The following is a 27,029-nucleotide window of genomic DNA, read 5'->3' on the forward strand; positions in this document are numbered from 1 at the left end:
TAAGTGAGCACTTTCTCATCCGGCTTTTATCTCTGTTATTTCTCCTCCTCCTGTTTTCGCTCGTTCGCGGACACAAGGTCAAACCAGACAAACGTGAGCAGACGACTGTTGTTGATGAACCCTTTGTGTTATTTTCATACTTCAGTGAAAACACAAGCACTGACCGAGGGGGAAGAAAGGTTGTATTTTTGCTGCCAGTGTGCGAATGATGCACCCAAAAAATGATACACATGATACTCACTTCTGATCAGTTTAGTTTAGCTGCGTGTGTGCGTGTGTGTGTGTGTCTGACTGGTCCGGCACTCAGTCGCCATGCACAAGGTTTTGACGTATTTGGTGGTTTTTCTTGTTCACGGTAGTAACAGAGAGAGGAGGGAGGAGAGGCCAACTTCTCTCAAACACAGAGTGTTATATTATTCTTGTGAAAGAGCTGACAGCTTCTGATGCTCAGGGCTGTAATTTTGTATGAAACCCGCAGTCACACTGAGTTGCTGCTCCTGCTTCAGGTTAGAAGGACGAGGATTTTACCAGAGTCACGAGGAGCAGAAAATTCATCTGAGCTATTCCAAGAAAAAACGTTTAGTTATATTTTATATTTATAGATCGTTTAAAAAAACAACCTCGGTTTTCAGAAAGTATACAATACAAATATAAACAACAATTAAACACAGTACGTTTGCTTAATAGTCTTAAAACCCAGTAAGAAGAACCTCTGACTGAACCCTTAAGATTTGTGATAAGAGATTCACAGAAATCACCTGCACCTGTTGGACGATACCAGGTGACAACTTACACTAGTTTCACTCTTATGTGCATTGTCCTCTAAATAGGATCATAATTTACAAAGATGACATCATATTCTATTGATGAAGATTTGAAACTAGCAATTGACACCATTATTAACTTGTTAACTAACTAACTTCTTAAAATGTTCTTAAATGTTATGAATCAAATGACAAGGAAGCTCATTTTCTATCGACTTCCATTCAGTGGATCTGCCCCCTGGTGGCTGTCTGCTCCTCCTATCCTGGGCGTCACTTTTTGACTTCCATTTTTAATATACATTCTTTGTTCTTGGGTCAGTTCTCACATGGAAATGCTGGCTGTTGTTAAGTTTAGGTTCTGACAATGAAAAGATCAAATTGCCTCTGTGTTTGAGCCTAAATCTTGGTTTGTTGACCTCAAATCTCCAGCTGGAGTGAGAGTACATTAACATGAACCCTTAGAACACAGAGCATTTAGGCTGCTTTGTTTCCATTACTATGTTAAAACGTATGTATAGTGGCTATAAGAATGTGCAATATAGAGTGTCTTGTATCCTTTATTTCTGCACAACCTATTGGCAATCTGATGAAAAATGACCGAATTTGTGAAATTTGTGAAAGACAGTAACCTCTCTTTGTTATCCCCTCTCTCTCTCTCTCTCTCACCCCCCCTTTTTCTGCAGGTCTATTTAAGAGCTCCTATGATATTGAATGGGGTGTGTGTGATCTGGAGAGGCTGGCTCGACCTGCACAGGCTGGATGGGATGGGATACCTGGAGTACGATGATGAAAGGGCTCAGGTAACTAATCCACTCACAGTGTGGTGAATTTGTATGTACGCGTAACAAAACAGGAGACAAAAAAGTCTCAACTAAATGCGTTTGTTGGTGTTCGGTTAGTGTGGGATTAAATGCTGCAGCTAGATTTGGTGTTGGGGTTAATTACTGCATTGATTGCTCAGTTCAGTAATCACTTTGTAATTGATTTGAAATGGGATGGAGCCTTACTACACGACATCAATCCATAAAATATTGACTGCACTGTATTCTGCTGCAACCAGGAGAACTTGCAGATATGAAATGATGTTCAAAGTTGTTGGTTCTCTTTTCTCTGTGTACGTACACGTGACTGTTGTTTTCATATTCCGTGATATTTGTTTGTGTTGTGCATTATTTAAACTGAATTGTAACTGGGAAGCTGTTTCCATCCCAAGGGACTTTGTGGTAGAACAATAATAATAAAACAATGGGTCAGATGTGCTGCAAAATCCCAGTCTTTGTTATTCGGTAATTGTGTTATTTCATATTTAAGTGCAGTTTAAATTTGACAAAAAACAAGAAGTTTAATTGCCAGACACAGTTTTTAAAGTTTAGAAGCTGAAAAGAATCACTGGAGAAGACAAACAAAATACTAGTATTAGTTGTTAATAGATTGGGAAAGATTGGGACAATTTGTGCACAATTTGTATGTCTTTTATTTACAGATTAAATTTGCATCGTATATCGATCCATTTCAAAATAAGTACTTTTATTTTGAAATTCTGTGAAATATTGTCACCAGTATTATTAATGAAGCATCATGATGGAGTTAATATCACCCACCCTGACTGCTTTTTTCTCCAGAAAGTTTGCCTTTTTTTCTGGTCACCTGACCTGAGACCCACGCTGTATTCACTGTACGTCTCGCTCTCTCTCTGTTTGTGTGTCTGTGTGTGCAGCATGAGGACGCTCTGGCCCAGGCGGCGTTTGAAGAGGCTCGACGCAGGAACAGAGACTTTGAAGACAGAGACCGATCACACAGAGAGGATCTGGAGGTGAGAAAGCCTGGGACACAGCAGTCGTCCCGTCCTAACACGACTTCATGTCGGTCGTCTCAAAGAGATTTGACTGGGACAAAATCTGCTTCCTTGTACTTGCAAAGCCAGACAAACACTTGTGACACTCAAGTTTCTGCTTAATGTCATTTCATGTCAGTTGCACCTCTGACCATAATTGTTTTGACCTATGGGTGTAGTCATTAAACCAGTAACCACAGGTATATGCTGCAGAGTAACTACCAAATTGAGTGTGTGTGCTGGCTTTGCAAGACGAGACTTAACCTTCTAGAAACACATTATTGTGTGATTTACAAAACAATATCGAGGGACAAAGCGTCACAAATGTAGCTTGCTTGCAAATCGAGTCAGAAAATGTACTCTTAAAAAGAGAAAATGTCAAATTTAGCCGATATTAACCTTCTCTGTGTCAGCTTTCTTGCTTTGACTGACTGATAACCTGTGGCTACATTTGTCTTTATGCAGCATAGTGGTAAATATAACGTATAATGTATGCTGATATGTCTAGATAAGAGTGTTTGAGTAAAAAGACACAGAGTCAAATCCACTTCTTCTTTGCTTAGCACTTGGCTAAGGCTCAGGATGGTGTGATATGTGTGGCTGTGTGCTTCAATTATCTCTTACTCGAGTAGAATTTCTACAGTTTAGTGCATGATCAGTTTGAAAATACAACCTAATCTGATTTGATTTACTACTATTGATGAGCTACTGAATGACTGGTTCATTTTTGTCAGGTGTCCCGAAAGCCTCGAGGGGAAAGTAGTTGACTCACTTTATGCCTCAAATAAACTGAAAAAAACAACAATAATAATAATAATAATAATTGTGTCACAGTGACATAAGATTATTGATTTCAAATGACCAAATGTGTGTAGTAGGTTTGGAATTTACAAAGTGTCCTAAAATGAATGAAATGACTTGAGACAAACTCACTTTTCCCAGCAAGGCTTTGGGGAGATCAGTGGCATCCGTTTTAAGGTGACGCCCTGCGAATGAACCCCAAATTGTTTATTTTTTAGGACCCTGTGGTTTCTAAAATCTGGGACTGATGACACACAGACAGACAACCAGCAGAAAAGAACAGGGTCTGTGTCCTTCACTTCTCACCATCTATCACACTGTCATGCACTAAACCACTGTGTGTGTGCGTGTGCGTGTGACTGTGTGTGATTACACATGTGTGCATATATTTGTTTACTCTTCTGTCCGTCCATTATTTTCTTTGTCTGTGGAGTTTTCCTTTTCACATGTGTGTGTGGTGTGTGTGTGTGTGTGTGTGTGTGTGTGTGTGTGCATGTGCATGCATTTCCTATGAATATAATGACTTTAATATCTGCTCCTGCTTCCTGTAATGCCTGCGTGGTGTTGGGTTCAGAGACAAAATCAAAACGATGTGACCAATTCAGAGCTAAATTGCATAATTTGCAAGATGACGCACACACACAGACGCGCACACGCACACACACACATCAAGACCCACCACAGCTTTGCAGCACATGGTCCTGCAGAAATTAGAGAGAAGAAGAAAGGCAGGAACTCAGCACATGAGGAGAAGAGAGGGGAGGGGGGACAAAAAGGAGGCAAGCTGGATGAAAGGAAACGGAGGGATTTTTTTAAATATGGCCTTTCATCTGACTGATCTCATGTTTCTTCCCCGAGGCTCACAGAGAAACACAAGAAAACCTTGTGTCTCCTGTTGAATCGATATAAGTAGCACCGCTATCTCTTCAGAAACCACACCGTTTTATCACATTTTCAAACTGGCATTAGATTTAACATCAAAGAACTTAACTGGGCCTGAGTTGAGGATGTATCCTCACTCATTGCAGACATTCCTCAACGAGATCAAACAATACTCCTGTTTAAAAGTGTCTGTATTTAATATTTGATTTCTTTACAAGAACAAAATATTGCTATTTCATGTTATTCATTTCCCGGAAAATATCTTTCAGATGATTAAAAATTCTTTCATAGCACTGCGTTTTACATTACATAGAAACTATGTGCTTGGGTGTGACTGATAAGCTTTTTCTGAGTAGCTGCACAGATTCAGCCTCCGCATTTCTGTGGTCACACATCCACATTTCTCTCTCTCTCTTTCTCTCTGTCTCCTCGACGACTCTCAGTCTTTTTGTTAGCTGTCGATGTGGTTTATCTCGCCATAATTCAAAGACGCCAGTCGCCAAAATCTGTGTTAGCTTTGCTATCTTAGTTTGTAGCCTCTCTACAGTCTAAACGTACTTATTACATTTGTGATTATTTATTATTCATATTTTGGTCCAACAAGCTGACCTATATAAAAAGGCTCATTCTAGGTTAATGAAAAAAACCAAAAAATCATACATTGATTATGTATAATTAGTTTTATTTTCAATTATTTAAATTATTAATCCATTACTAAATGAATTGTCAACTATTTTGATCATCAATTAATCAGTTTGAGTGTTATTTTAATAATTTAAACAAGTTTTATTCTTAAATGTTGATATTTTCTGGTTTCTTTGCTCCATATCACAAAGAAATCGATCCACATTTTCTGACATTTTATGGACCAAACGATTACTCGATTAATCCAGAAAATAATCGACAGATTAATCGATTATGAAAATAATATTTAATTATTCTCCAACTCCAATCCACTGTAATGAATTCATTAAAATCTTTTTTATATGAGGGTCAGGTGGATGTAGACTCAAACCTTCAGAATATCTGAGCTTCACAAACACTCAACACTTTTACTGAAAACACAACGTGGAGCCGGTAAAACATTTATTTGCGCCGAGATGTTGGTGCCAATGCTAGTGCGACATCTAGTGGCAGTGTTGGGTATTTAACCCCCGTCCCCAAACATCTGCGCCTTGACAAAAAGAACACAGAGGGTCAATATTAATTCAAAACTCCACCAAATTAACATGAACAGGAAATCATCTGTGCAACACACTGGCTGTTCCCTGCCAGGCAGAAGTAGTCCAACGGAATCATCACACGCCTGAAACCAATCCTGAGCCTCATTAGCATACGACATGGAAATAAATGGATGTGGAATGTGAAATAAAGAAGTCCATATTTTAAAGGTTGTCTGCAGCTGTAGTTAGTTTACTTAAAACATGAACGCACTTTATCGTGAAGCTCAGAAGGAAGAACACTTGTTTCTTTTTCCTTTTCTTTTCATTTGACGCGAGGATTGTGTATATGAAGATGTTTCCCTCTCAATTCACGAGGCCTTGTCGTTTTTGACAGATACAACATTTTCATCCAAAAGCAGTGATACTCCAGTCATTGAAGGTCAGAAGGCAGCTGTCACAATGATGGATGGAAAAGCAATAGATCAGGAGGAGAAGTGCCTTTTTAACTCCACTACACACGCATGTAAATGTTCAGCAGAAAGAGATTTGGTGGTGAATGATGAGCTGGCACTGAAAGCATTAATATATCATTAGTATTGATCGCCATCAGACCCCCTGCTTTGACTCTCTCTCTCTCTCTCACACACACACACACACACACATCAAACGCACACACACAGCTCACAGACCACATATGTGCACAAATTGCAGATACAGCAAATCCAAACACGCTGGACCCTCATACATAATGCATTCCCTAGCCCCTTACCCTAACCTTTACCCTTATCTTAACCCTAACCCAATTCTAACCCTAACTCTAAAATCAGGTCTTAATCCTCAAAAAGCCTGTTAAAGTTGTGTGGACCAGCCAAAATGTCCTCACAAGGTCAAAATGTCCTCACAAAGATAGATTTACTTAGCCCGTTTAACACACACACACACGTCTCCAGTATTGAGTTGTGGTGAAGAAGCCTATAGTGGCCCTGCAAGCTTCCATCTGTGTGTGGATCGATACAGAAAGCTCTCTCTCCTGCGTGTATGATTAGCAACAACCACTCCCACCACACTCCACTCCTCTCTGTTTACAGTCACATTACTGCAGAATTTATTGTGCAAGTTGGATTTCATTTTGTCCATCAGTCCGTCTCAGGTTATTTTTGTGAGAACGTAACGTATGCGAGTTTTAGCCGTGAATCCTCGGGCTTCCTTAAGTGTCAAACATGATTAGGGTTGAACCGTGAAGAGGAAAGGAAGCAGACGATTTTACTTGGTGTTAATAATCACATGATTGAATCACTTTTACAAAAGATTAGCTTTAATGCTGGTAGGTTTGTGAAGATAGAGCTTAAAACAGGGAATAACCACATGAAGTCTGCTGATTACATTCAACATTGGACCCCTGGTGGCTGGCTGCAGTTTTGTTTTGTCATAAACCCCCACCTCTTCTGTATTCATTATTAATTATATGTTATTTAATGCTGTAAACCTAGTTTAATTCATGATTGACAGTTCATTCGTTTTTTTGAAACCCCTGATGTAGAGAGACAGCGAGGACACACACACACTTGTTCTTGTGACGCGTCACAGCTAAATACTGTATCGTAACCCTTAACCTTACCCTCATATGAACCAAAGTGATTGTCACACACTTTTATTGTGTTTTATACTTTACAAAACAAGAATATACAATCTCCAAACATAAGGAGGAATCTCCATCTAATCTCTAATCTCTAAAAAATAAAGATTTGGGCAATCATAATCCTCAAATATGTTCATAGTGTCCATATTATATTGTGAAAGTAGTCACTTGTGTAACGCCATCGCCACATCTGTCCTTCATTCATATGGACATCATTTTAATCCTAACTCTAAAACACAGCCTTAACCTCAAAAAATGTTAATAAAAGCACACACACACACACACACACACACACTCATATATGGATTGACCTGTTGAGATCCGGGTTCATTGTGACTCCTCTCTGATCCAAAAACCAAGTCACTCTCCTTGAACCGTGCATGTGAATATTCGCTCGCAGACATTTTGATTAAACAACAGAAGAGAAGCTTTTCAGAGGAGACAGACAGTAAAGTGGAGTCAGTCTGGCTGCGAGGAATCAAAATGGTAGTATGACATACTGTACGTGCGTGTGCATGTGACTACTTTGTGTGTGTGTGTGTGTGTGTGTGTATGTTGCTATTATGGTGAGTCATTGAGATGACACAAACGACATTCCAGTTGAACTAAGCAACCCCTTTACTATCTCTGTCTGCATTTGCTCTGCTCGCTGCTTCACCTCTGCCCACACGTTCTCACCCCAACGTCTCACCCTAACCCTTGCTAAATTCCCCCCCGCTATCACTTATGTGTAAACACATAACCACAGGTATTTTTCTACAGCAGGAGCTGGCTGGTCGTGCCAGGAGCTCACAAACACACGTACACTCACTGTATCCAGTCATGAAATATATTTAAAAGTCTTGTCATGCTGGTGGCTTCTAATGATGACCTAACGATCCCTCTCTCTCTATGTGTGTGTGTGTGTGTGTCTCAGACAGCCTGCTTGTCTGCCCATTTGTATGTCTGCCTGTCTGTCTGCCAGCTAACTTGACAAAAATATCAGCATCAGAAAAGTATATTAACTGTTGCACATGGTCGAAGGCTCTATGGCTCCCTCTAGTGACATTTGGAGGAATTTTGGTAATCTCAAGACTGAGTTTGTTATTTTTTTATTTGGGGTTAGGGTTTTTTACAATTTGGAGTCTAGTTGACTTCTTTACAAACTCTTGGAGGAAAAATTATATTTATTAACAGAATGTTTGACCTTTATTTCACTGATTCACAGACAATCCCCCATTATATTATTTTTGAATAATTGCAATCATTCAAACTTACAAAGTTATTTGTAAAATAGCCTTAAATTCTACTTTGAATCTCAAACAATTACTTATTAGCCTCTTAATCAGCTACTTATTTAAGTAGAAGGTAGTTTTCAATATTCTGAGGCCATGTTGAAATATTAGGCAATATAATCTTGCTTTCCAATGTGCCTCCTAATGATTAAACACTCTCAGATAAGTGTAATTAAATGAACCCCACTGTCACTGAGGTTAAGACTGTTACTTTACACTCATTTCTTTTAAAATGGTACTTAATTTATTGTATTTTTCTCTCCCGTTCCTTTCTCATCCTCCCTCTCATCACCGTCTCCCGTCTCTTTCTCTCTCTCTCTTCATCGCCTCTCCTCTTTCATACTTCCATCCCTCTCTCTCCCCAGTCCAGACGACAGCAGGACCCCAGCCCTGGCTCAAACATGGCCAACGCTGATGTAGAGCACAAGATGCGCTGAGGAGGAGGACGAGGAGGAGGAGGAGAAGGAAGAGGACAATAGTGATGATGATGATGAGGAGGAGGAGGAGGAAGTAGTGGAAGGAGGAAGAGGAGGAAACCAGGGCTGGCAGTCCATTCACTTTCAATACAATCAATTGAAAAAGCAAAGTCAAGAGAAAGTGCAGTTGTAGACCAATTGTTCCTCATTGTTTTCTAACAGGTTTGCCATGATAACCCTCACACGCCAAAGCTTTCCTTTCAATATCTGAATGTAGAAGACATTAAACGTCCCGATTGATTGATTGTATTGATAGTGAATTCAAAGAGTTAAGGCCACAACAGACCTGGGCAAAAAGTATCTGAATATATTTTAATACAGAGGAAGGAACGTGAGCGGTCGTCGTCGTAAAATGTGACACATCTAGACATGAAGTTGTCCTCGAGTCAGGCGAGCATTTCAGACACACACAGGCAATTTTAAGATGTTATTTTTTGTCCAGGTCTAAAATTATTTTAAGGGTGTGTATGTGTGTGGGTGTGGGGTGACTTTCAAGTACCAAAGGTATATTTTCTATTAATACAAGATATTGAAAATAGAGAAAGAGGAATCTCATGGGGGTAGAGGGGTCATTAGCGGGAGGAGGCGGAGGGGAGACAGAGGCTTTATTTGGCTCAGGGTCATGATCGGGGCATATCGGTGAGGATTACATGTCGTGCATGCGTCAAACCTGAGGTGTTGACAAAAACAAGTCTGCGTTGCACAACACCTCAGATTTGTTAAAATGCCCTCGTTAACCCTCACCGTAACCAGCTCACTTCCTGAAACCTGCTGTTTTCTGAGACCAAAGTTCGCTTTGCTGGAAAGAGGGAAGGAGGGAGGAAGGAAGGAGAGAGGGGATTATAGAGGAAGAGGCTTATGTTGAATTATTTTTATTTTATTTTTTTTAAACGAAGGCAAATCGCAGAAAAGCATCCAAAGAGAAGTTGGTACGGTTACAAAGTGTTTGTTGTACAATAATTTGAATTATTCCTCTAACCGTCATTATGCTGAGAAACTGAGAAACTCAACAACAACAACAACAGAACTGAAGGTTTTGTCTCAACAACCTCGAGGCAGGATGGTCGACAAAGAAAACTGCTGCAAACTCCACTTTCTTTGGCTCTGGAAGAAAAATGTTGAAACGATGAGGTGGTTGTGTTTTTTTTGTTTGTTTTTTATAGGGAGGGGTTTTGCGGGCGGGTTCAATCAAACGTCCTTTGTCTTCCAAGGGGTTTTGCACTATGAAATACAATCAGTCTTGTTCCTCAGTGGGGATTCTCTGGACATGCATGTTAAACCAAACACAGTTGGAACTGTGTTCTCTGTTTGTTCCCTGTGCAGTCTATTTATCGTCAGAGCACTCTGTGCACAACTTTGATCAGGAATAAGTGGGTGATTCAAAGCTCTCTCGTTAGGTGTGTCCTTGCAAACAGCAGCACGTTCAAGGCATCTGTGTCCCCCTGTAAGAGTCTGTGCGCACATTTGCCCAAGATCTCATATTTGTTATAACATGATACTGCTGTACTATGAAACCACATAATTACAAACTGGTGTGATTTAGAATTTTTGAGGAAAGTGAAGGAGAATGACTTTCTCTACGGCCTCAGAAAAATGTTCAAAAGTCAAATAAGAAAAAGAATAAGTATATTTTTCCTCATTTGCAGATGGATTTCTACCAGAAGTGATAGATAGCAAACTATTGAAACGCTCAAATCTACACTATAAACAATAAAAATGCTAAATAATCTCAGGTCTAGTCTGTGCCAGTAAATAGTACGTTTATTTATACACTCCCTATACTGATCCATCAATCACCCACAGATTCCTCATCACTGAAGGACTGGAAAAGCCTGCAGTCTACATTATTCCCTCTCCTGTTACAGCACTAGTGTAATGAAATGGTATGTTTTCTTATCTGATCTTTTTTTTTTTGCATGTGTGAAAGTCATGATGTTTACTTTTTATATTACTACTATTTCTGTGTATGTACTCATTTTCGTCCACTTTCAGCTTTTGTTATGAGCTAGTTGTATCAGTAGCAGTAGCCCTATGTTATGTCAAGTTGAAAAGTGTCTCGAGATGCCTCCCTCGGTGGGCTTTTGAGGACTTATGTCAATTGTAGTTTTCTCATGCGTTTCCTTTTTATTCATGTTCTTTTTTATTGTTTTGTTTTGTTAAGATTCTTCTCATGGAAATCCACTTCCTGGGTTAAATACATTGAATGTGGATTGACTCAAGCCCTGTTATTAGTCGACAGAAATGTTTTTACATATATATATATTGTGCAAGAAGAAGCTTGTTTCGTTTTCTAGTGTGTTTTACCTTTACAGCATTCAACGGTTTTATGATCATTACTGTAACCAAGAAAAACTTGTCGATATGACGTGTTCAGAAGATTAGGCTTTACATAAACTAAAATAATTTTTTGTACACTGTTCCGTGTGTTTGTAACTATTTACAATTCTTGGTGTTTTTGCTTAAAGTAACCATTTGAATCGATTGAAAAACCACATGATGATAGGACCACAAGTTGACCATCTATGTAGAGGTTATATCAGAGGTTAGAATACAAAAGACCTGACGGGAACTGATTGAACTTTAAAGCTAAATCAAATTTTTAAAAATTCAGATTTCTGCAACCCTATTAAAGTTATATAAACTATTAAGAAGACCAAATCATGGTTCTCTGGGCATTTTCTGCTGAAATAATACAGAATTTTAATCTTGTTATTTGAAAACAATTTGATATCTTAAGGTCAGGAAATGACCTTTCCCAACAGAAATCTCATCTTATATCTATTCCACAGAGATTTGAAAGAGGAGTTTTGTCGTCTGGGCTCAGGTTGGTGTTGTTAAGTTGAAAATCCAGCAGATGAGGAGCGATGTGGCTTTGATGACTGTAAATCTTAATGTGTCAGAAGAAGGCATGACAACATGTTGGAGAATTGTGGCTGTGTCAAAGTCAAGATAAGTGGAGACTGTCAGAGGATTGGATATGAACAATTACAGTTAGAAGCAAGATGCAGGTTGCAGAGAGAGTATGGGTTTGGGGATGGCTTTGGTAAGTTATGAGTGATGATCCTGTATTTAGACAATGGGCTCAGCTGTTTACCTGCCACACTGCGATGAAACACCGATTTAACATTATTATTACAAGCTATAGGTGGTCTCATTAAATCAGAAGATGCAAAATAGTCTTTGACAGTGTAAATAAATAAATATAATAAACACGTTTCAGCTTGTGGTCTCCATCAAACTTGTGAAGGACCCATAGAAGGCAAGCCGAAACATGTTCATCTGACAATAGAGGTTTTCTTTGAGAAGAAGTATGAATGTTGCAGCAGTGCTGAACTTTCCTCACACTGTTCTCTATGCAGATTTAAAGTATGTGAAGAGGTGCCATAGTTCCCAGGTCTTGTGAACTTTACTACATTTAATCCAACATGAAGATAAATAGTTCCAAATACATCATAATTTTAAGCAACATAAGCAAGTATATATATGGTTATCCTAAGAAAGTGACTACAATGTCCACTTTATCCCCACCACACAAGCCATCATTATTTGATAATTTTGATGATTAGATGTAAAACACTTTGTTGACTCCCAATCGTCCAGTTTTCTTAATGCAGGCATTAAGGCAAAACATAAACAAACACTTTTCTTTCTTTTCTTACTCGTTCTTTTTAACTTAACTGTTTATCTTTTAATATGTGTAAGTTATTTATACTTTTGGTTAATAGTCAGAGATCCAAAGAGCTCTGTGATATCTAATGGCTTGTACACACTCTTTCAGTTTCTCTTCTCTGTGTGTGCGCGGTCTGTCTTGTCCTCTGTTTTAAGGTTGTGCTTGTCCTCTCAGAGGGATCTAAAACATGAGATATTCAATTCAAAGTGTTGGATGTTTTTCATAATAAACATGTATGAATCAATGTATTTGTTTCTGGTTTTGTTTTTACACTCTGTGATGCACTAACATCTGTATAATTCTTGAAAATTACCTGTTTTTGTTTTTTTACAGAGAAAGTAGAATAAAAATCTACTTTGCTACTAATTAATTGACATATCCATAACATCTCAAGCACAGGCTTAGTTATGTCTTCCCTCAACATTAGCAGGCAAATCAACACTAGTTGTGAAAGAGGTGCCGCCAATACCAATAACAATTTCTGCCAATAGGCCACGACAGCATGACAGATAATCAATACCATTTTATTACCTCCACCAGTGAGGTTATACTTTTGCCGCATTGGCACACAGTGAGCAGAATAACAAAAAAAAAGAGTAAAGGACTGATTTGGATGAAACTGAGGTATGTGCTCTTTGAGTGCTGATGTCTAACAGTGACATTGCAGATAAACTGAGGTCTCATTCAGTCACCCCAAGTGTGTCACAGAACTACGGTGGTCTAAGCATTCCAGAAACAATGTAATCACCTCTGGGTTTGCAGTTGTAAAATAAACATACTTCTGAGTATTTAATATTCAATTTACATCAATAAACCTACCAAATGTTACACATTGGACCTTCACTTGTAATTTCACAAAAGAAATACTTTTACTTTAGTAGTTTATTTTAGGACCCTTTCACCTGGGCAAGCGAGCTAAATGAGCTAATTGTCTTTTCTGCTATTGTGTTGACTATTGACAGCTGATAGTGACATCGTTGGGTTGCACTTTTCCAAATAATTTTAATTTTTACGTAATTATCTGCTAAACATATGGGTATTGTATTCAATTTCTGCCAATACAACCTCCAAATCCTGTGCAATTGTAGTTTTATTTGCGTAAAACGTCTTAATAATGTATCGGCCTTTACCGCCATTTCTGTCGAATGTTGTCAGCTGACGATGACGTCATCGCGTCAACCAAGAACTGGCGTCGTTCATCGGAAGTTGAATTATCAGCTGATCCTTCTGGCTGACTGTTGTTGATGCCTCAAGTAGCTGTTGTTCGGATGCCGTGTTGCTCTTCTCTGTCTGCGGACACTGAAGAAAGTGAACGGGACACACGGAGGACATTCACCCGCGGTACGAGTTTGCTAATAGTGCGGGAGGCGTCTCGTCGCGTGAGGACTTTGAATTTGCGCACTTAGCAGAAGAGCTAGCTCCAGAGCTTCGGTGGAAGGAGGAGAGAAAAACAGCAGAGGCAGTAGCTCTCTTTGTCTATGTCGTGCCAGTCTGAACAGCAAAATCCATTCTTATGTGTCTTGACGTTATTTTATTTACGCCAAGGCGTTATTTATATGTAAGCTTAAACAAGGGGGAACGTGAAAAGGAGGGACAGCTAGCTCGTCAGCTAACATTAGCCCACTAGCGCAAAGAAATAGACTTGTTGTCAAGCTTTGGTGCTTTCGTAACCGACCGACAGTGACAGATAAGGACAGCTAAGTGTGATAATACTGGTGTTTGCAGAAAGTATATTCGTGCCTGTGTAATTTTAGCTTTGGTTATCACTGGATCAGGTGCTCTGACAGTCACGGGACACCAAACAAACTGATGCTCACTTTTTAAAACGGACGTCTGTGAGTCATGTTTGAGCCATCCTTTTGTTTTTGCCTTGGTTAGTGTGTTCTGTATCGATTATTAAACACCACAAACACACAGCAGCAGGTTCACTGCCAGCTGTCCCTTTTCAGTGTTCAAGTTTGCTGACAGGTTGCGTAATTTGTTTGTGTGCAAGCTGTGAACTCTTACTGGGAAACGTGTTAATTATCTGTTATTTAAACCTGATGCTTAGGTGGCATTGTGGACATCATTAAAAAAAACATTTCACACATTTTATCATTGTTATTTCGTATCATTTATAACGTATGACGTGATACAGTGATTACTTCTTACTGTAAAGCAAAGGTTGAGTGGCTGCTTGATTCTCACTTTCATGAATAAAGCTTTTATTTGGAAAAATAAGTAGGTAGATATGTGTTAAAATAGCCTGCTTAAAATATTGTGAGACAACACTGTGATTAGGGACAGACAGGTGGAGAGAAAGGGTCCCTCAGAGGGTCCCACTGTGTCTTGGTGAGGTGAACTGCCCCCCCTCAACTACACGCCAATGCTGGATCTTGAGGTGGTGCCTGAGAGATCACTAGGAAATGAGCAATGGGAATTCGCCTTAGGTGAGTATTACAATGACTAATCGTTTATAATAAGATTGATACTGTGTTTTTCACACCTGGAAAAGATGATGTTCTCAAATGTTTTGTACACAAACCAAAATGATTCAGTGTTTAAGATTTCTTTGTTATATTGCGCAGCAAATGTTCACATTTAAGAAGCTGAAGAATCAGAAAGCAAACCAACTAATCTATTATCAAAATAGACGACTAATCCAGTAATCGATTAATCAGGTAATTGTTTCGGCCCTAATTACAACCTTTATAACATAACTGACGTGTGTCATATGCAGAAGGAGACTACAAGCTATCCTGTCATGTTAAAACTAATTAAAACCTATTCTAAAGCTCAGTTTCCAACACTGTCAGTACACTCAAAACTGATTTGAAGCAGTAGCAACAGCTTTGATGATTCTTATCGGTTATACTATACAGATTTAAGAAACAGCAGCACCTGCAGAACCTGCTTTCTGTTTAATAATCATTACTACGATACATATCGTGTACTTGAGATGATGTGTGTTTTGATTTGATGCTATACAGATAAAATTGTTTTCATCTCATACACAGAACTAGAGAAAAAGGGCAGCTGTGGCATAGTGTAGTCATCTCCTAAATGGAGGATTGAGGGTTTTCTTTTCACCACTTCTCTGTTCTATATGTGTCTGTGTCCCTGGGCAACACACTAAACCCCTAAATTGCCTAATATATCCAGCCACTGGAGGAGCACAACCATCATGTTCTTGGTCCAAGGTCTTTATAAACCAATAGGGTATATTTAGAAAGGATGAAAAAAATATGACTAATACATGGAAAAATATCTGTTTAAACAACACCAAACATTGGGAGGAACTAGAGAAAGTACTCATAAGAGTGCAAACCTCTGCCAAGGCTACTATTCCTTGCTGTCCATACACTACCCTTTCTCACAGTTGTATAAAAAAAATGTATCCACAATATGGTTCTGAAATAAATAAATCTGCCCTTATTTTGGTAGCTAAACTCTTAACTAGCAGATAGGCAAAAGCATGACCTCCTTGTTGGAGGTAATTATTTTCATTACATATTAGTTTCCTGGTTTACTGTTGCGTGCTAAAATGTAATTACACATAATTTGTTGTGCTCTTTCATTGAGTTTGTTTTCTTTTGTCTATGTTTTCAGGGATGCCATTGGCCCAGGCCATCTCTATCCTACAGAAACACTGCCGCATCATTAAAAATGTCCAGGTGCTTTACAGTGAGCAGGTAAAAAGAATGTACTCACACATACACACATGATGTGTAAAATTGCAGTTTCAATCTAGATATATTTAAAAAAAATCTCCAGAATCATACTTTTAAAACATGAAATGGGGAGTTTGTTAATGTCTAAATGACTTGTAAATGTCTAAATGACTTGTTGTAAGTCGTCCCCAAAAGAAGCTGGTCCTCATAATTCATCGTTCTGCATATCTGTGCATGACGGCACATCCGCCCCAACTCTGTGTTAATTAGTTTGTTTATCTTCCCCTACAGACACCACTCAGCCATGACCTTATACTGAACTTGACTCAGGATGGGATTAAACTGCTGTTTGATGCCACAAATCAGAGACTGAAGGTGAAAGTTGTTGATTTTTATAAACAAAAGACTCTCAGAAGGCAGCCACATAAATGGTGTGTGAGGGACTAATGTTAATGTTATTTTATATACATATACATATATATATATATATATATATATATATATATATATATATATATATATATGTGTGTGTATGCATACATGCATACATACATACATACATACATAGAGTGGGATTTTCTCCACAGGACTGAAACAGCAGTAGCTTAACTCTGTTTCAAAATCTGCTCCTACCTATTTGCAGACAATTAGCAGGGGAATTAAATCTCTTTTGGCCTTGTGTATTAATATTTAACTGCCTCTTTGTCTTGTCTTGTCTTGACTTGTCTTGCCTTGCCTAACGATTCTAATCTTTTGTGGGTGACAGGTGATTGAAGTGTATGACCTGAGCAAAGTCAAGTTGAAATACTGGTGAGTAGACATACAGTGTCACAATGAAGTTGAAGGAGTAAACCATGTCAGACTTTCAGCTGTTGTGTCTGTTTTTATGCTACTAGAGAGGCCACTTTTAAGTCATAGCTCTGCACCAGGAGACTACACTGAGAGTGGCGTCACAATAATGGAGCCTGCCTGCATTAATGTTTCTTAAACTGAGTCTAGGATCACTTCCCCAATGGGCAATGATATGTGTGCAGGATTATACTGCTTTCAGTGGCCCCTCAGCTAATGCGGCACAGCCTGTATGCATGTTAATACATTTAACGCCGTCTCTCTGTGTGTGTATTATGTTTCAGTGGAGTCCATTTCAACTCTCAGGCCATTGCCCCCACAATAGAACAAATAGACCAGTCGTTTGGAGCTACGCACCCTGGAGGTACTTAATGAAACACAAGAAAATGAACCCACACTTTTGACCCCTTTTTCCTCTGTAATAAACGTCCTCTTCCCTCCCTCACACCAGTTTACAATGCTGCAGAGCAGTTGTTCCATCTCAACTTTCGAGGACTGTCCTTTTCCTTCCAGTTGGACTCCTGGAATGAAGCTCCAAAGTATGAGGTGAGAATAATTTCATTAATTTTGCATGTCAGTCGGTTACAGAAGAGCTGAGTGGATATTTCTTCTCACCCCTGGGAAATCAGACCAGTCTGATTTTTAAGTGATTACCATTTATACAGGCAGTCTGAGGTCAAGCGCTGTGTTTGCTCTGAGCACAACGTCTCTGAGTGGTCATCTCTTGCTCTTACACTGTCATAAAAAAAGTACAGCGAGACTGAATATTAAAGACACTAAGTGCATATTGAGAATGTGATCGTCTTGTGGCTTGTTCAATCTTGGGCACAGGATTTTGATGATGATTAAGTGAACCTAATCAAACTCTACTGTGCAAAACAACTTTGACAGATTTGTTTTGAAACATTGAAACAATGTGACAACTCCTATGATGTGAAAGGCTCTCATTTCAGTTTTTAAGTGAGTAGTAAATATTCCAGCTGAAACCAGAAGTTCAAGGTCTTGAAGTAGCTCAAGCTTAATAAATTATATTTAAAGACGACGCAGAAACACAACAGTAGCATTTTGTTTTCGAGATTGTTACTTGTGTCATATTTGCACACAAACATCTACCTGCAAACTGCACCTTTGTTGTTTATACTGCTATATGGAAGGAAGTGGTTTTTTTTAATGCATTGATAAGTGTATCAGTCCTGGGAGATGCACGTCATTTACCTGTTGCCATCTGCCTCCTTTCTGCAGCTCACTACTGTGAAAGCTAAAATCATGGAATGATGTTGTTACTGCTTCACTCCAGTTCCTCATATCTTTTATTTTAGCTACAGTATTTGGTGTTTTGTGTTGACATGCCGCTCCATGTCTGCACTGAAATGGTATTGATTTTTTTAATTAACCGCTCTATAAATCCTGAGCTGCATGCTGAAGACCCAGTTGAATGAATTTATTTGATTTACTGAAACAACATCTTGTGTTTGTTTTTATTTGTCTATAGTTTTGTTCAGGAACAGAGCAAATATTTACATTTCTTTCTACACACAGTTGTAGTTTTTTTTCCTGTTTATCATGATGACAACTGTAGGCCTGAGATTATTTTTTAAGCCAGATGTGTTTTATGTAATAAAATTGTCTCAATGTAGAAAACCTGTATTGCTACAAGGACATTTCTTCTGGAAATTACTTGTAATCCTAAAAGTTATTGTCACTTATCAGTGAAAACATAGTGAGTTTTTCATTCTGGAATCCAGTTAATATATGTGTGTCCACTGTGCTTTATCCTGCCTTATTATCCCTTGTCAAAACATACGATGAAAAATTAACCCAACTCATTGTTCCGCATTACTCGCAACTGTTTTGCCTTGGCAGCCTAACTTTGCCCTGGGTTTGGCCTCCCTGCAGATTCCACACGGGGCTATGGTCAAGAGGATGCACATCTACACTGGCAACAATCTGCAGGAAACAAAGTACATACCCACACACACACACACACACACACATATTTCTATTTCTAGCAAATCCTCAATATAAAATAATGAAAATACTCTGTTGATTTAATTTCAATTTATGGAGTTGCCGCAACTCTGATTGTTTCTAGATATACTATACACATGGAGTCCTTATTTTATACATTATGACCCATAATGCATTGTAAGGTCATGGCTTTATAATGTTAACTGTCTTGAGATAATGTACTGTATGTTGTGATTTGCCACTATAAGAATAAATGATTTGATTTTGATACACTGAACAACTGTAGAACACAAACAGGAAAAAAAACACTCTCCACTCCACTGTTCTCAGAGCTCCAGCTATGCCGTTGGCTTGTTTCCTTGGTAACATCTTTGCAGAGTGTGTGGATGTCCTCAGAGATCGGGCAGGGCCTCTGGGGCTCAAACTCCGCCTTCTCACTGCAGGTATTATTGTGCTTTATTTCTGCGTTTTCTTGTTTGGGCTGGTTTCAGTATTTGTGAAACTGCTGATTAAATTCACACATGTGTGAAAAAAAACATCTAGGGATTGACAGCTCGTTCATATAGTGTTTTGTTGAAGAGAGAGGTCAGGGAATCAGGGAATGATCAGACTTATTGGAACTGACAGAAAGTCTACAATGATTTAGATAACAACTCTGTATAACCGATCAGCAGAAAAGCATCCCAGAAATCATGTGAAACCAATTGGCTGATGTAATATAACAGTGGAAGACCATGTCATGTTCCACTCCTGTCAGCCAAGAGCAAAAATCTGAGACTGCAGTAAACACAGACTCACCAAACCAGGACTTCTAAAGACTGGAAAACTGCAGCCTGGATTTCTGCCGAGGCTGCTGATGATAGACTCAGAATTTCATGTCAACACCATGAATCAGTGAATCCATCCTGCCTAAAGCTAGTGATGGTGTGTGAAAAATATTTCTGTCCATATGCAGCCACAGTTCACTATCTAATAATGGATACAGGTACAGATAACTTTATTTATCCCCTTAGGATAATTCAGTTTCCTCAGTGTCACCGCTCCACACAACCATTCACTGAGACACAAATCAAACAGAGCACATGAGGAAACATTACACGGCACGTGGGAAAGAACGTTCTAAGCTCTGTATTAAAAACATAATGCAATGATTTAAAAAAACAAACCTATATATATATATATATATATATATATATATATATATATATATATATATATATATATATGCAATAATAAGTTCAACAAATAAATAAATAGAGCCTATAGGTATATTGCACATATCCCTTAACCATGACCCCTTAAGTTAAGTTGTCACTGCATTCAATAATGTGACCGCAGAAGGAATAAATGACTTAGAGTATCGGTTTGTCTTCCTGGGAGGTTGCGCATAACGTCGTCCCGATGGCATCAGTGTAAATTCACTGCCAAGTATATGGTCATTAGTAATTATACTTTTGGCCTTTTTGAGGACACATTACTACTAGAGGGAATTCAAGTCAGTCATTTTTAGTTCTGATGATTTTTAACAGACTTTTACAATATGAATTAGGCTGTTCCTGTCCTTTACTGCCAGACTGTTAAACCAGCAAATTAAATAATGGTTACTTCCATAAGAATACTATCAGGCCTGGACTTTGTTACCTAGACTGTGTCCCACCTTTTTCCAACATATGTAAATGGAATTTCCAGAGTCCAGGTCAGATATTGACCCAAATCTCAGGATTTGATCTGGCAGCCCTTTATTTACAAACCTAGTTCCCTTCCTCTTGGCCATGGGCTACCCTGCCTTCAGCATATTGTTGAGTCCATACCTGAAATAACTGTGTCTGTACCACAGACCAGATATGTTATGATGGTCCTAATAAACTGCTCTGTTTTTTAAAAAAAATCTACTATTCTTCTTGATGTAGTGTTTGTGTTTTCTCTCGTCTTTTCTGTTTGGGTGCAGCTTGTGGTCCAGGTGTCATGGCCGATGCAAAAGTGAGGTTCCTGGAGAGGAATATCTACTTTGGAGATTCCTGTCAGGATGTACTCGGTGCTCTGGGCTCACCACATAAAGTCTTCTATAAGTCTGAGGACAAGGTATGAAAACGCTCATCTTACACGTGCTGATGTTGCATCTGCAGCTCGTGATGCTATGCACTGTATATTGCTAGGACCTATTTGAGATGTGCACTCTTTAATGTTGTGGTAGACTACATATTTTTGATATTTTTGAGACATAATGTCAATTAAGCCTTCGCAGCCTCTGGCCTGTGATGACAGACTTGAACCAGTCACAAGGCAGTTCAGAAAAAGAGGTTTTATTGGTTGTTCTCCTTTAGCAGTCGTGTGTGCCGTGTGGAAAAAAAATCAATATTTCAGCATTGGTAAACACTGCCTACACTGTAAAGCAAACTACATTACATTACATTACATGTCATTTAGCAGACGCTTTTATCCAAAGCGACTTACAAAAGTGCATTTAAACATTTGGGTACAAAACTAAAATGGTTATTTTTCCACATATAAAGTGTGTATGTTTGGCTCATCTGGTGTGAGGGGCACAACTGTGGATTACACTCAAAAATTAATTATTTTAAGTGTACTCACTCTTGGTTAAGGTTAAGTTAAAGGAAAAATAAAGGTAAAATGTTGCAGTAATTCAACAGTAAATATCTGCCATTTAAACACCACAAACTAACTAAGTCAAACCCTTGTTTGTTTGTTTGTTTTAGATGAAGATCCACTCTCCATCGCCTCACAAGCAGGTTCCTTCTAAATGTAACGACTACTTTTTCAACTACTTCACCCTCGGAGTGGTATGTACTTGCAGCCTGTGTTTGTTTGTGTTTATATTTGTTGTTTGTGTTTATAGAGTGACACACGGTGTGAAAGTCATGACTCTGTTAATCCCTGCAGCACACTGTCAACAGTTTGCCTCCAGTCATTTCACACAGAACTGTCCTCTTTCAGATGCTTTCACAAACTCTCTGTCTAATCCATGTTTGTCTGCGACTGTGATATGAAATATCAGCCTCTAACCTTTTGTTACAGTCTGATTTCCACATGCGTGTTTGGAGAAGCGGGGCAGGGAAAGTCAACAAGATACACTTATCTGCAGCTGTTCAGACCCTTCACTGCACAGTTAACTCGTATGAGCGAGTGTTGGGGTTTATTCCTGCCTTTATCTGCATTTGCTCACCCACTGTTGACAGTAGATAAGGCTGCAGTGAGCCGCTCTGGTCAACCACACGGTGACAAAGCCGTCCTGATGACTGTGTTGTCGTTGTTTTTCAGGATATCCTGTTTGACTCGACGTCTCACCTGGTTAAGAAGTTTGTCCTACATACCAACTATCCTGGACATTACAACTTTAATATGTAAACATCTAAGTTTTTATGCACTCAACAGTTTTACATCCACACTCTTTCTTCACAATAGTTGATAAAACCAAAATAAAAAAGTTTTTTTTTAATAGTTTTCTCTGTCATCACAGATATCATCGATGTGACTTTAAGATTCCATTGGTCATCAAAAAAGGTGAGACCTTTTCTGTCAGTTATCCATCTGATCTAAAAAAAATTTGCTTTTGTTATGCCCCAGCATTTATACTGTAACATGATTTTAAATCCTTATTTTATTTCATTGAATGCATGTTTTTCTGTTGTACTTCAGAAGGAACTCATTCTCAGACAGAGGACTGCATTTTAACCACCTACAACAAGGTCAGTTATGGATATCATACACTATCATAGTTACATTTTGCCAGATGTTTGTGGTCTCTTGACTTTATATCTCTTTCAGACACTTTTCAGACACACAGTTTTATTCATTCCGTCTGCTCAATACCTTTTCATTTGACATCACTGTTCTTAAAGCCCAGTTTGAGCAAACACGTGTAAACCTCGTGTTTCAGGCCATGAATATATGTAGTTACGTCATTTTAGAACGTTTTATCAATCCAAGCCAAATACTTGTGTGTTTGTTGCTGTTTGGCAGCAACCGTAACAAGTAAACTTCAGATCAGTGGAGTGTTAATTAGTCCCAGGACTGTGAGTTTGCAGACTACGTCAAACCCAGTTCTCTTCATTTTCTCACATTACACCAGAGAACAAAATAAAAGAAAAGCCCAGTGATATCACCATTTCCACCAAAAATACCAAAACCAGAATCCATAAATAAAGGTGGCAATATTTTCATGTTCTCTTTCTTATTTCTTCAGTCCACCTTTTTGTACAGGTTCATTGTGTATATCACCATGGTGTATACACCAGTGTTGAGAGTGGATTAAAAGCTTCATTATGTCTTTTTTATCCGTTAAACTTGTGTTTGTCTTACTCAGTGGGACCAGATTCAGGAACTGCTCGGTCACCCGATGGAGAAACCCGTAGTGTTGCACAGGTAACGTGGATTCACATTCTCCGTCGTCATCACTGATGAAACCCTACACGTCAGCACTTTCCAGATAATTTGGATATTATCTAGATAAGTGGCTTAATCATTATATGTTTGTGTTTGACAGGTCGTCTTCAGCCAATAACACCAACCCATTTGGCTCTACCTTCTGTTTCGGACTGCAGCGGATGATCTTTGAGGTCAGAATCTTTTAGTTTCTGTAGGTTTAGTTAGCAGTCAAGTGATGGCAATATGTGCTGTACTGCCCTTAATCCATAGCCAGGGTTTGGACAAGCTCCTGTTTACATAACAATGTAATAGAAACTTTGTAAGTTCAGTATAAACTTCATTTTTATTCTCAGTAAGTTCACAGCTACTGACACCATAGATACAAACACAAACTGCTGCTGATTTTAATCAAAAACCTTGAAAATTGAGTTTGAACTGATTATTTTCTGAGTTGTTTCAACTCCACGCTGACGTGTCGCGGTCTTGCTTCCTCTCCCAGGTGATGCAGAATAACCACATAGCATCGGTGACGCTGTACGGTGCTCCACGAACCACCAGTCAAGCCCGACCCGGGTCCAGCAGTAGTTTCCACTGAGCAAGTAACCAGAACCACATCCCATTCTGGACTGTCCTGAAATCTAGTACCTTTTACTGACTGAACCTCTAACCCAGAGCCAGATTCTTTACCAAGCAGACGTAACCCAGGACAACAAAGCTATCCTTACCCGGCTCTGATGCTAAACATTGAGCACAAAACGCGACTAAATCCCCCAAAACAACCCAGAAACACCCAAACCAGACCAGTTAGAGTGTCTACTAGATTTCTTCCAACCAGACACACCCAGTCTGTGTCCCTGTTGACATTGTCGCTCTGTAAGACTATTCATGCTTTGCAAAGAAAAGGTTGTGTAGTCATGTCACTCACTGTGGTGCTGCGAACTGACGTGGTGAAGTAATCTCTTTCCAGTCATGTGACTGTATGTGCCCAGTACGACAGCAGACGCCACGTTTCCACCAGTGAAACGACCTGGCAGCATCAGTGAGACCGTAACATTGTGGTAGCAGGACAGATAATCTCTAAAATCTAAATTTAACATCAAAGATGGGAGTCGTGACGTCAAAATGGCTACCGCTTTTTTAAAAAAACGGCTGCAGCCGAAGTCTTGGAACAAACTCTGGCTCGACCCGCTGATGATTCATCAAACCGTCCACACTGCCCGGCCCAAACGGAACCGCCTGTTTTCCTGTCACTGCTTCAGAACAAGACCCGACAGGCTCAGTCAAAACCGGGACACTTCCAGACCCACAAGAACCAAACCAGCCCGACCAAGAGACGTCTGAGCCAAACACACACACACAAACACACAGAGCTGCAAAAGGAGCTGCAACTAAAAACAGGAAAACACAGGAATCCAAGATTTTGTGGTTCAAGTGAAGAACCGGACACAAAGACGTGGCCCAGGTGATAACCCGCTCTGTGGACGAGCCGGTCAAACCAGATCGGAAGCAGAATGGAGGCAAAGTGAGGCAGAATGATCCAAACTGCTGTCATCACCTCCCTGATTATTGTCTCCCTCTTCATCTTCATCCTTCATCTCTGTTCAGTGGTGCCCTCGAACACACACACATACAGGAGTATCTGCATGTGTAGGCTGTCGATTGACATTTTAAGACAAAGCACACACATACACACTCATGTGGCATTTTAATTCCTTCACTGCTATGTCCTTGTATGTCTAATATACACAAGCTGTCTCATCTGTTTTTAGATAAATTTTTTTTTTGCAGTGCTACACAAACGTGGAAACATGCAGGCATGACACACGAAATTTGCATGGCAGATGTTTGGTTGTTTTTTTTTTTTGTTTTTTTTTTAATGAGAAGAGACTTTTTAAAAGCACAAACTTGGCACGCTGGTGTTTCTTTGACTGCATGTTGTGAGGGGCACAAACTTGTCTCTGCGTCTGTCTCTGCTCGTGTTCTCCGGTTCAGTTCATGACCTGTTTTCATTGTGCTCCGTGTGTTTATTAAAAATCCATTTTTACATTTGAACTAACGCACACCTTTTGACATGACTGGTTGATTGTACCCTGTCCTGTGAGATGACGTTTGACGGGGCTGGGCGCCGGTGTGTCCACAAAATTCATCCTAAATGAGTCGATAATGATAATTATTGCAATATATGTCCGATTTTTATTAGAGGTTCATTTGTGATTGTGAGTGAAAGTCAAAGAAACCAGTTTGTTGTGGTTTTAAACTTCTTAAGAGGCAGGAAACGTCTAACAGTTGTGTGAGGTACAACACTGAGAGGGGGCCCATGATAGAATCACTGTTCCTGTTTGTTTACAGCAAAGTCACTGTGGTCGGAAATCTCCTGAAATCTTGCCTTGGTTTGCCTACATAAACGTGTATTCACCAACCCGCCAATTTATTAGGTACACAACGCCTAATAAATGTAGGTGAAATCATTTTCTCCTCGTCGTCATGACCACTCAAAGCTGCTTCACTCTATAGTTTCATTTACCCATGATGTGAAGCACGTTATCACACATCTTTCATACCCATTCACACGCTTCCATCAGGAGCAATTTGAGCCGGGAATCAGGTTGAAATAATACTATCGCTGAGCTACCATGGCTCCCTGTCTCAAGAGCGCCACCCCGTGTTGTCTTCTGCTGCTGCAGGTTCAATTGATTCAAGGGTTTTCATGTTCAGAGATGAAATTCTTACGTTGGTTGTAACCGGTGTTAGCTGTTGTCTTTCTGTGACCTAGAACTAGAAGAGTCTGGTCATTCTCCTCTGACTGCTGCTCAGAGGTCATTTCCTCCTCCGTATCCTCCTCTCAAGAGATGATCAGTAGTTTCTGAAATACAGACCACCATGTCCTCATCACCGTGTCTTCATGTCTAAATGCTTCCATTTGATTGGCTGATTTAGATATTTGTGTCAACAAGCGGTTGAACCCGTGTACCTAATAAAGTGGCCGACATGTGAGTATTGAATTTCTGTTATTTTGCTATTAAAGAAACGTATATATTGCGTTAATTATTTAAATTGTTGAATCACCCAGCCGTAACCTGGGATAAATGGGATAAATGGTTACGTGAGTGGACAGAGGAGACATCCTCACGTGGTCTCACGTCCATCTCTTATCTCCCGTCTTCTCTCTATCTCTCTGTTCCACTGAGGTTCTGCAGTTCAGGATTTGCTTATATTAATCCCACCGTTGTTTTTGCCAAAGATGTTGGACACTGATTTAATTTGATCTGCAGACATTTATCACTGCCGTCTCCTGTCCAAACCTGTCCCCGTGGAGCGTTGGCGTGTTTGTCCATCTCCTTTCCCGCTTGCATCAAATGTGCACATGTGGCGAAGCCTCTAAATTCAGCTCCTGGTTTCCTCTAAGTGCTGACAGTAATTACACATGAAAAAAAACGAAATAACACATGACTTATGTGAGTGTTTTGACACCAGCTGGCCTGTCTTTCATATTCTGACATTTGTTTACAGCCAGAGACACGGTCTCAACAACAGTGAGTGTCTCTTGCACGTTTTTTGTTGTCACAGAGATGTCATTTAAACCCGGTGACCCCATTTTCCTTAGTAATAATTGCATCTAATGTATTTTTCTTTTATAGAACAACCAATTAAATAAACTGTGTATTGATTTTAA

The 27,029-nt window shown here is 39.4% G+C and overlaps 2 protein-coding genes across 6 annotated transcripts in view; both read left to right on the forward strand.

Annotated features, from left to right (window-relative positions):
* Positions 1–12,747, forward strand: part of cbfb (core-binding factor subunit beta) — a 35,476-nt gene extending 22,729 nt beyond the window's left edge. Inside the window, exons 4-7 of one of the 4 annotated variants that reach the window (XM_044036354.1) lie at positions 1,448–1,564; positions 2,482–2,577; positions 3,618–3,683; positions 8,728–8,791. In XM_044036354.1, the coding sequence (XP_043892289.1) occupies positions 1,448–1,564; positions 2,482–2,577; positions 3,618–3,647 (243 nt within the window). In that variant the 3' untranslated portion in view covers positions 3,648–3,683; positions 8,728–8,791. Of the gene's footprint in view, positions 1–1,447; positions 1,565–2,481; positions 2,578–3,617; positions 3,684–8,722 lie in introns of all 4 variants that reach the window. The other 3 variants (XM_044036353.1, XM_044036351.1, XM_044036352.1) reach the window with 3 other exon arrangements.
* Positions 12,748–13,719: 972 nt separating this feature from the next.
* phaf1 (phagosome assembly factor 1) lies at positions 13,720–27,029 on the forward strand. 2 transcript variants are annotated; one of them, XM_044036219.1, is made up of 16 exons: positions 13,720–14,932; positions 16,092–16,174; positions 16,445–16,528; positions 16,920–16,963; positions 17,287–17,366; positions 17,454–17,548; positions 18,866–18,963; positions 19,301–19,413; positions 20,919–21,052; positions 21,688–21,771; positions 22,250–22,332; positions 22,449–22,492; positions 22,628–22,677; positions 23,295–23,353; positions 23,475–23,547; positions 23,856–27,029. In XM_044036219.1, the coding sequence occupies exons 1-16, from the start codon at positions 14,869–14,871 to the stop codon at positions 23,949–23,951; spliced, it is 1,284 nt and encodes a 427-aa protein (XP_043892154.1). In that variant the 5' UTR covers positions 13,720–14,868; the 3' UTR covers positions 23,952–27,029. The 2 variants fall into 2 exon arrangements, with proteins under 2 accessions (XP_043892154.1, XP_043892155.1); XM_044036220.1 differs by having other exon boundaries at positions 18,899–18,963.

Source organism: Solea senegalensis, linkage group LG10 (assembly GCF_019176455.1).
Source record: "Solea senegalensis isolate Sse05_10M linkage group LG10, IFAPA_SoseM_1, whole genome shotgun sequence".
NCBI lineage: Eukaryota > Metazoa > Chordata > Actinopteri > Pleuronectiformes > Soleidae > Solea > Solea senegalensis.

Coding starts and splice junctions, on each gene's coding strand:
- phaf1 (XM_044036219.1), top strand. CDS start 14,869: ATGCTGGATCTTGAGGTGGTGCCTGAGAGATCACTAGGAAATGAGCAA. Junction 19,414..20,918: donor ACTCCGCCTTCTCACTGCAG/GTATTATTGTGC, acceptor GTTTGGGTGCAG/CTTGTGGTCCAGGTGTCATG. Junction 21,053..21,687: donor TCTATAAGTCTGAGGACAAG/GTATGAAAACGC, acceptor TGTTTGTTTTAG/ATGAAGATCCACTCTCCATC.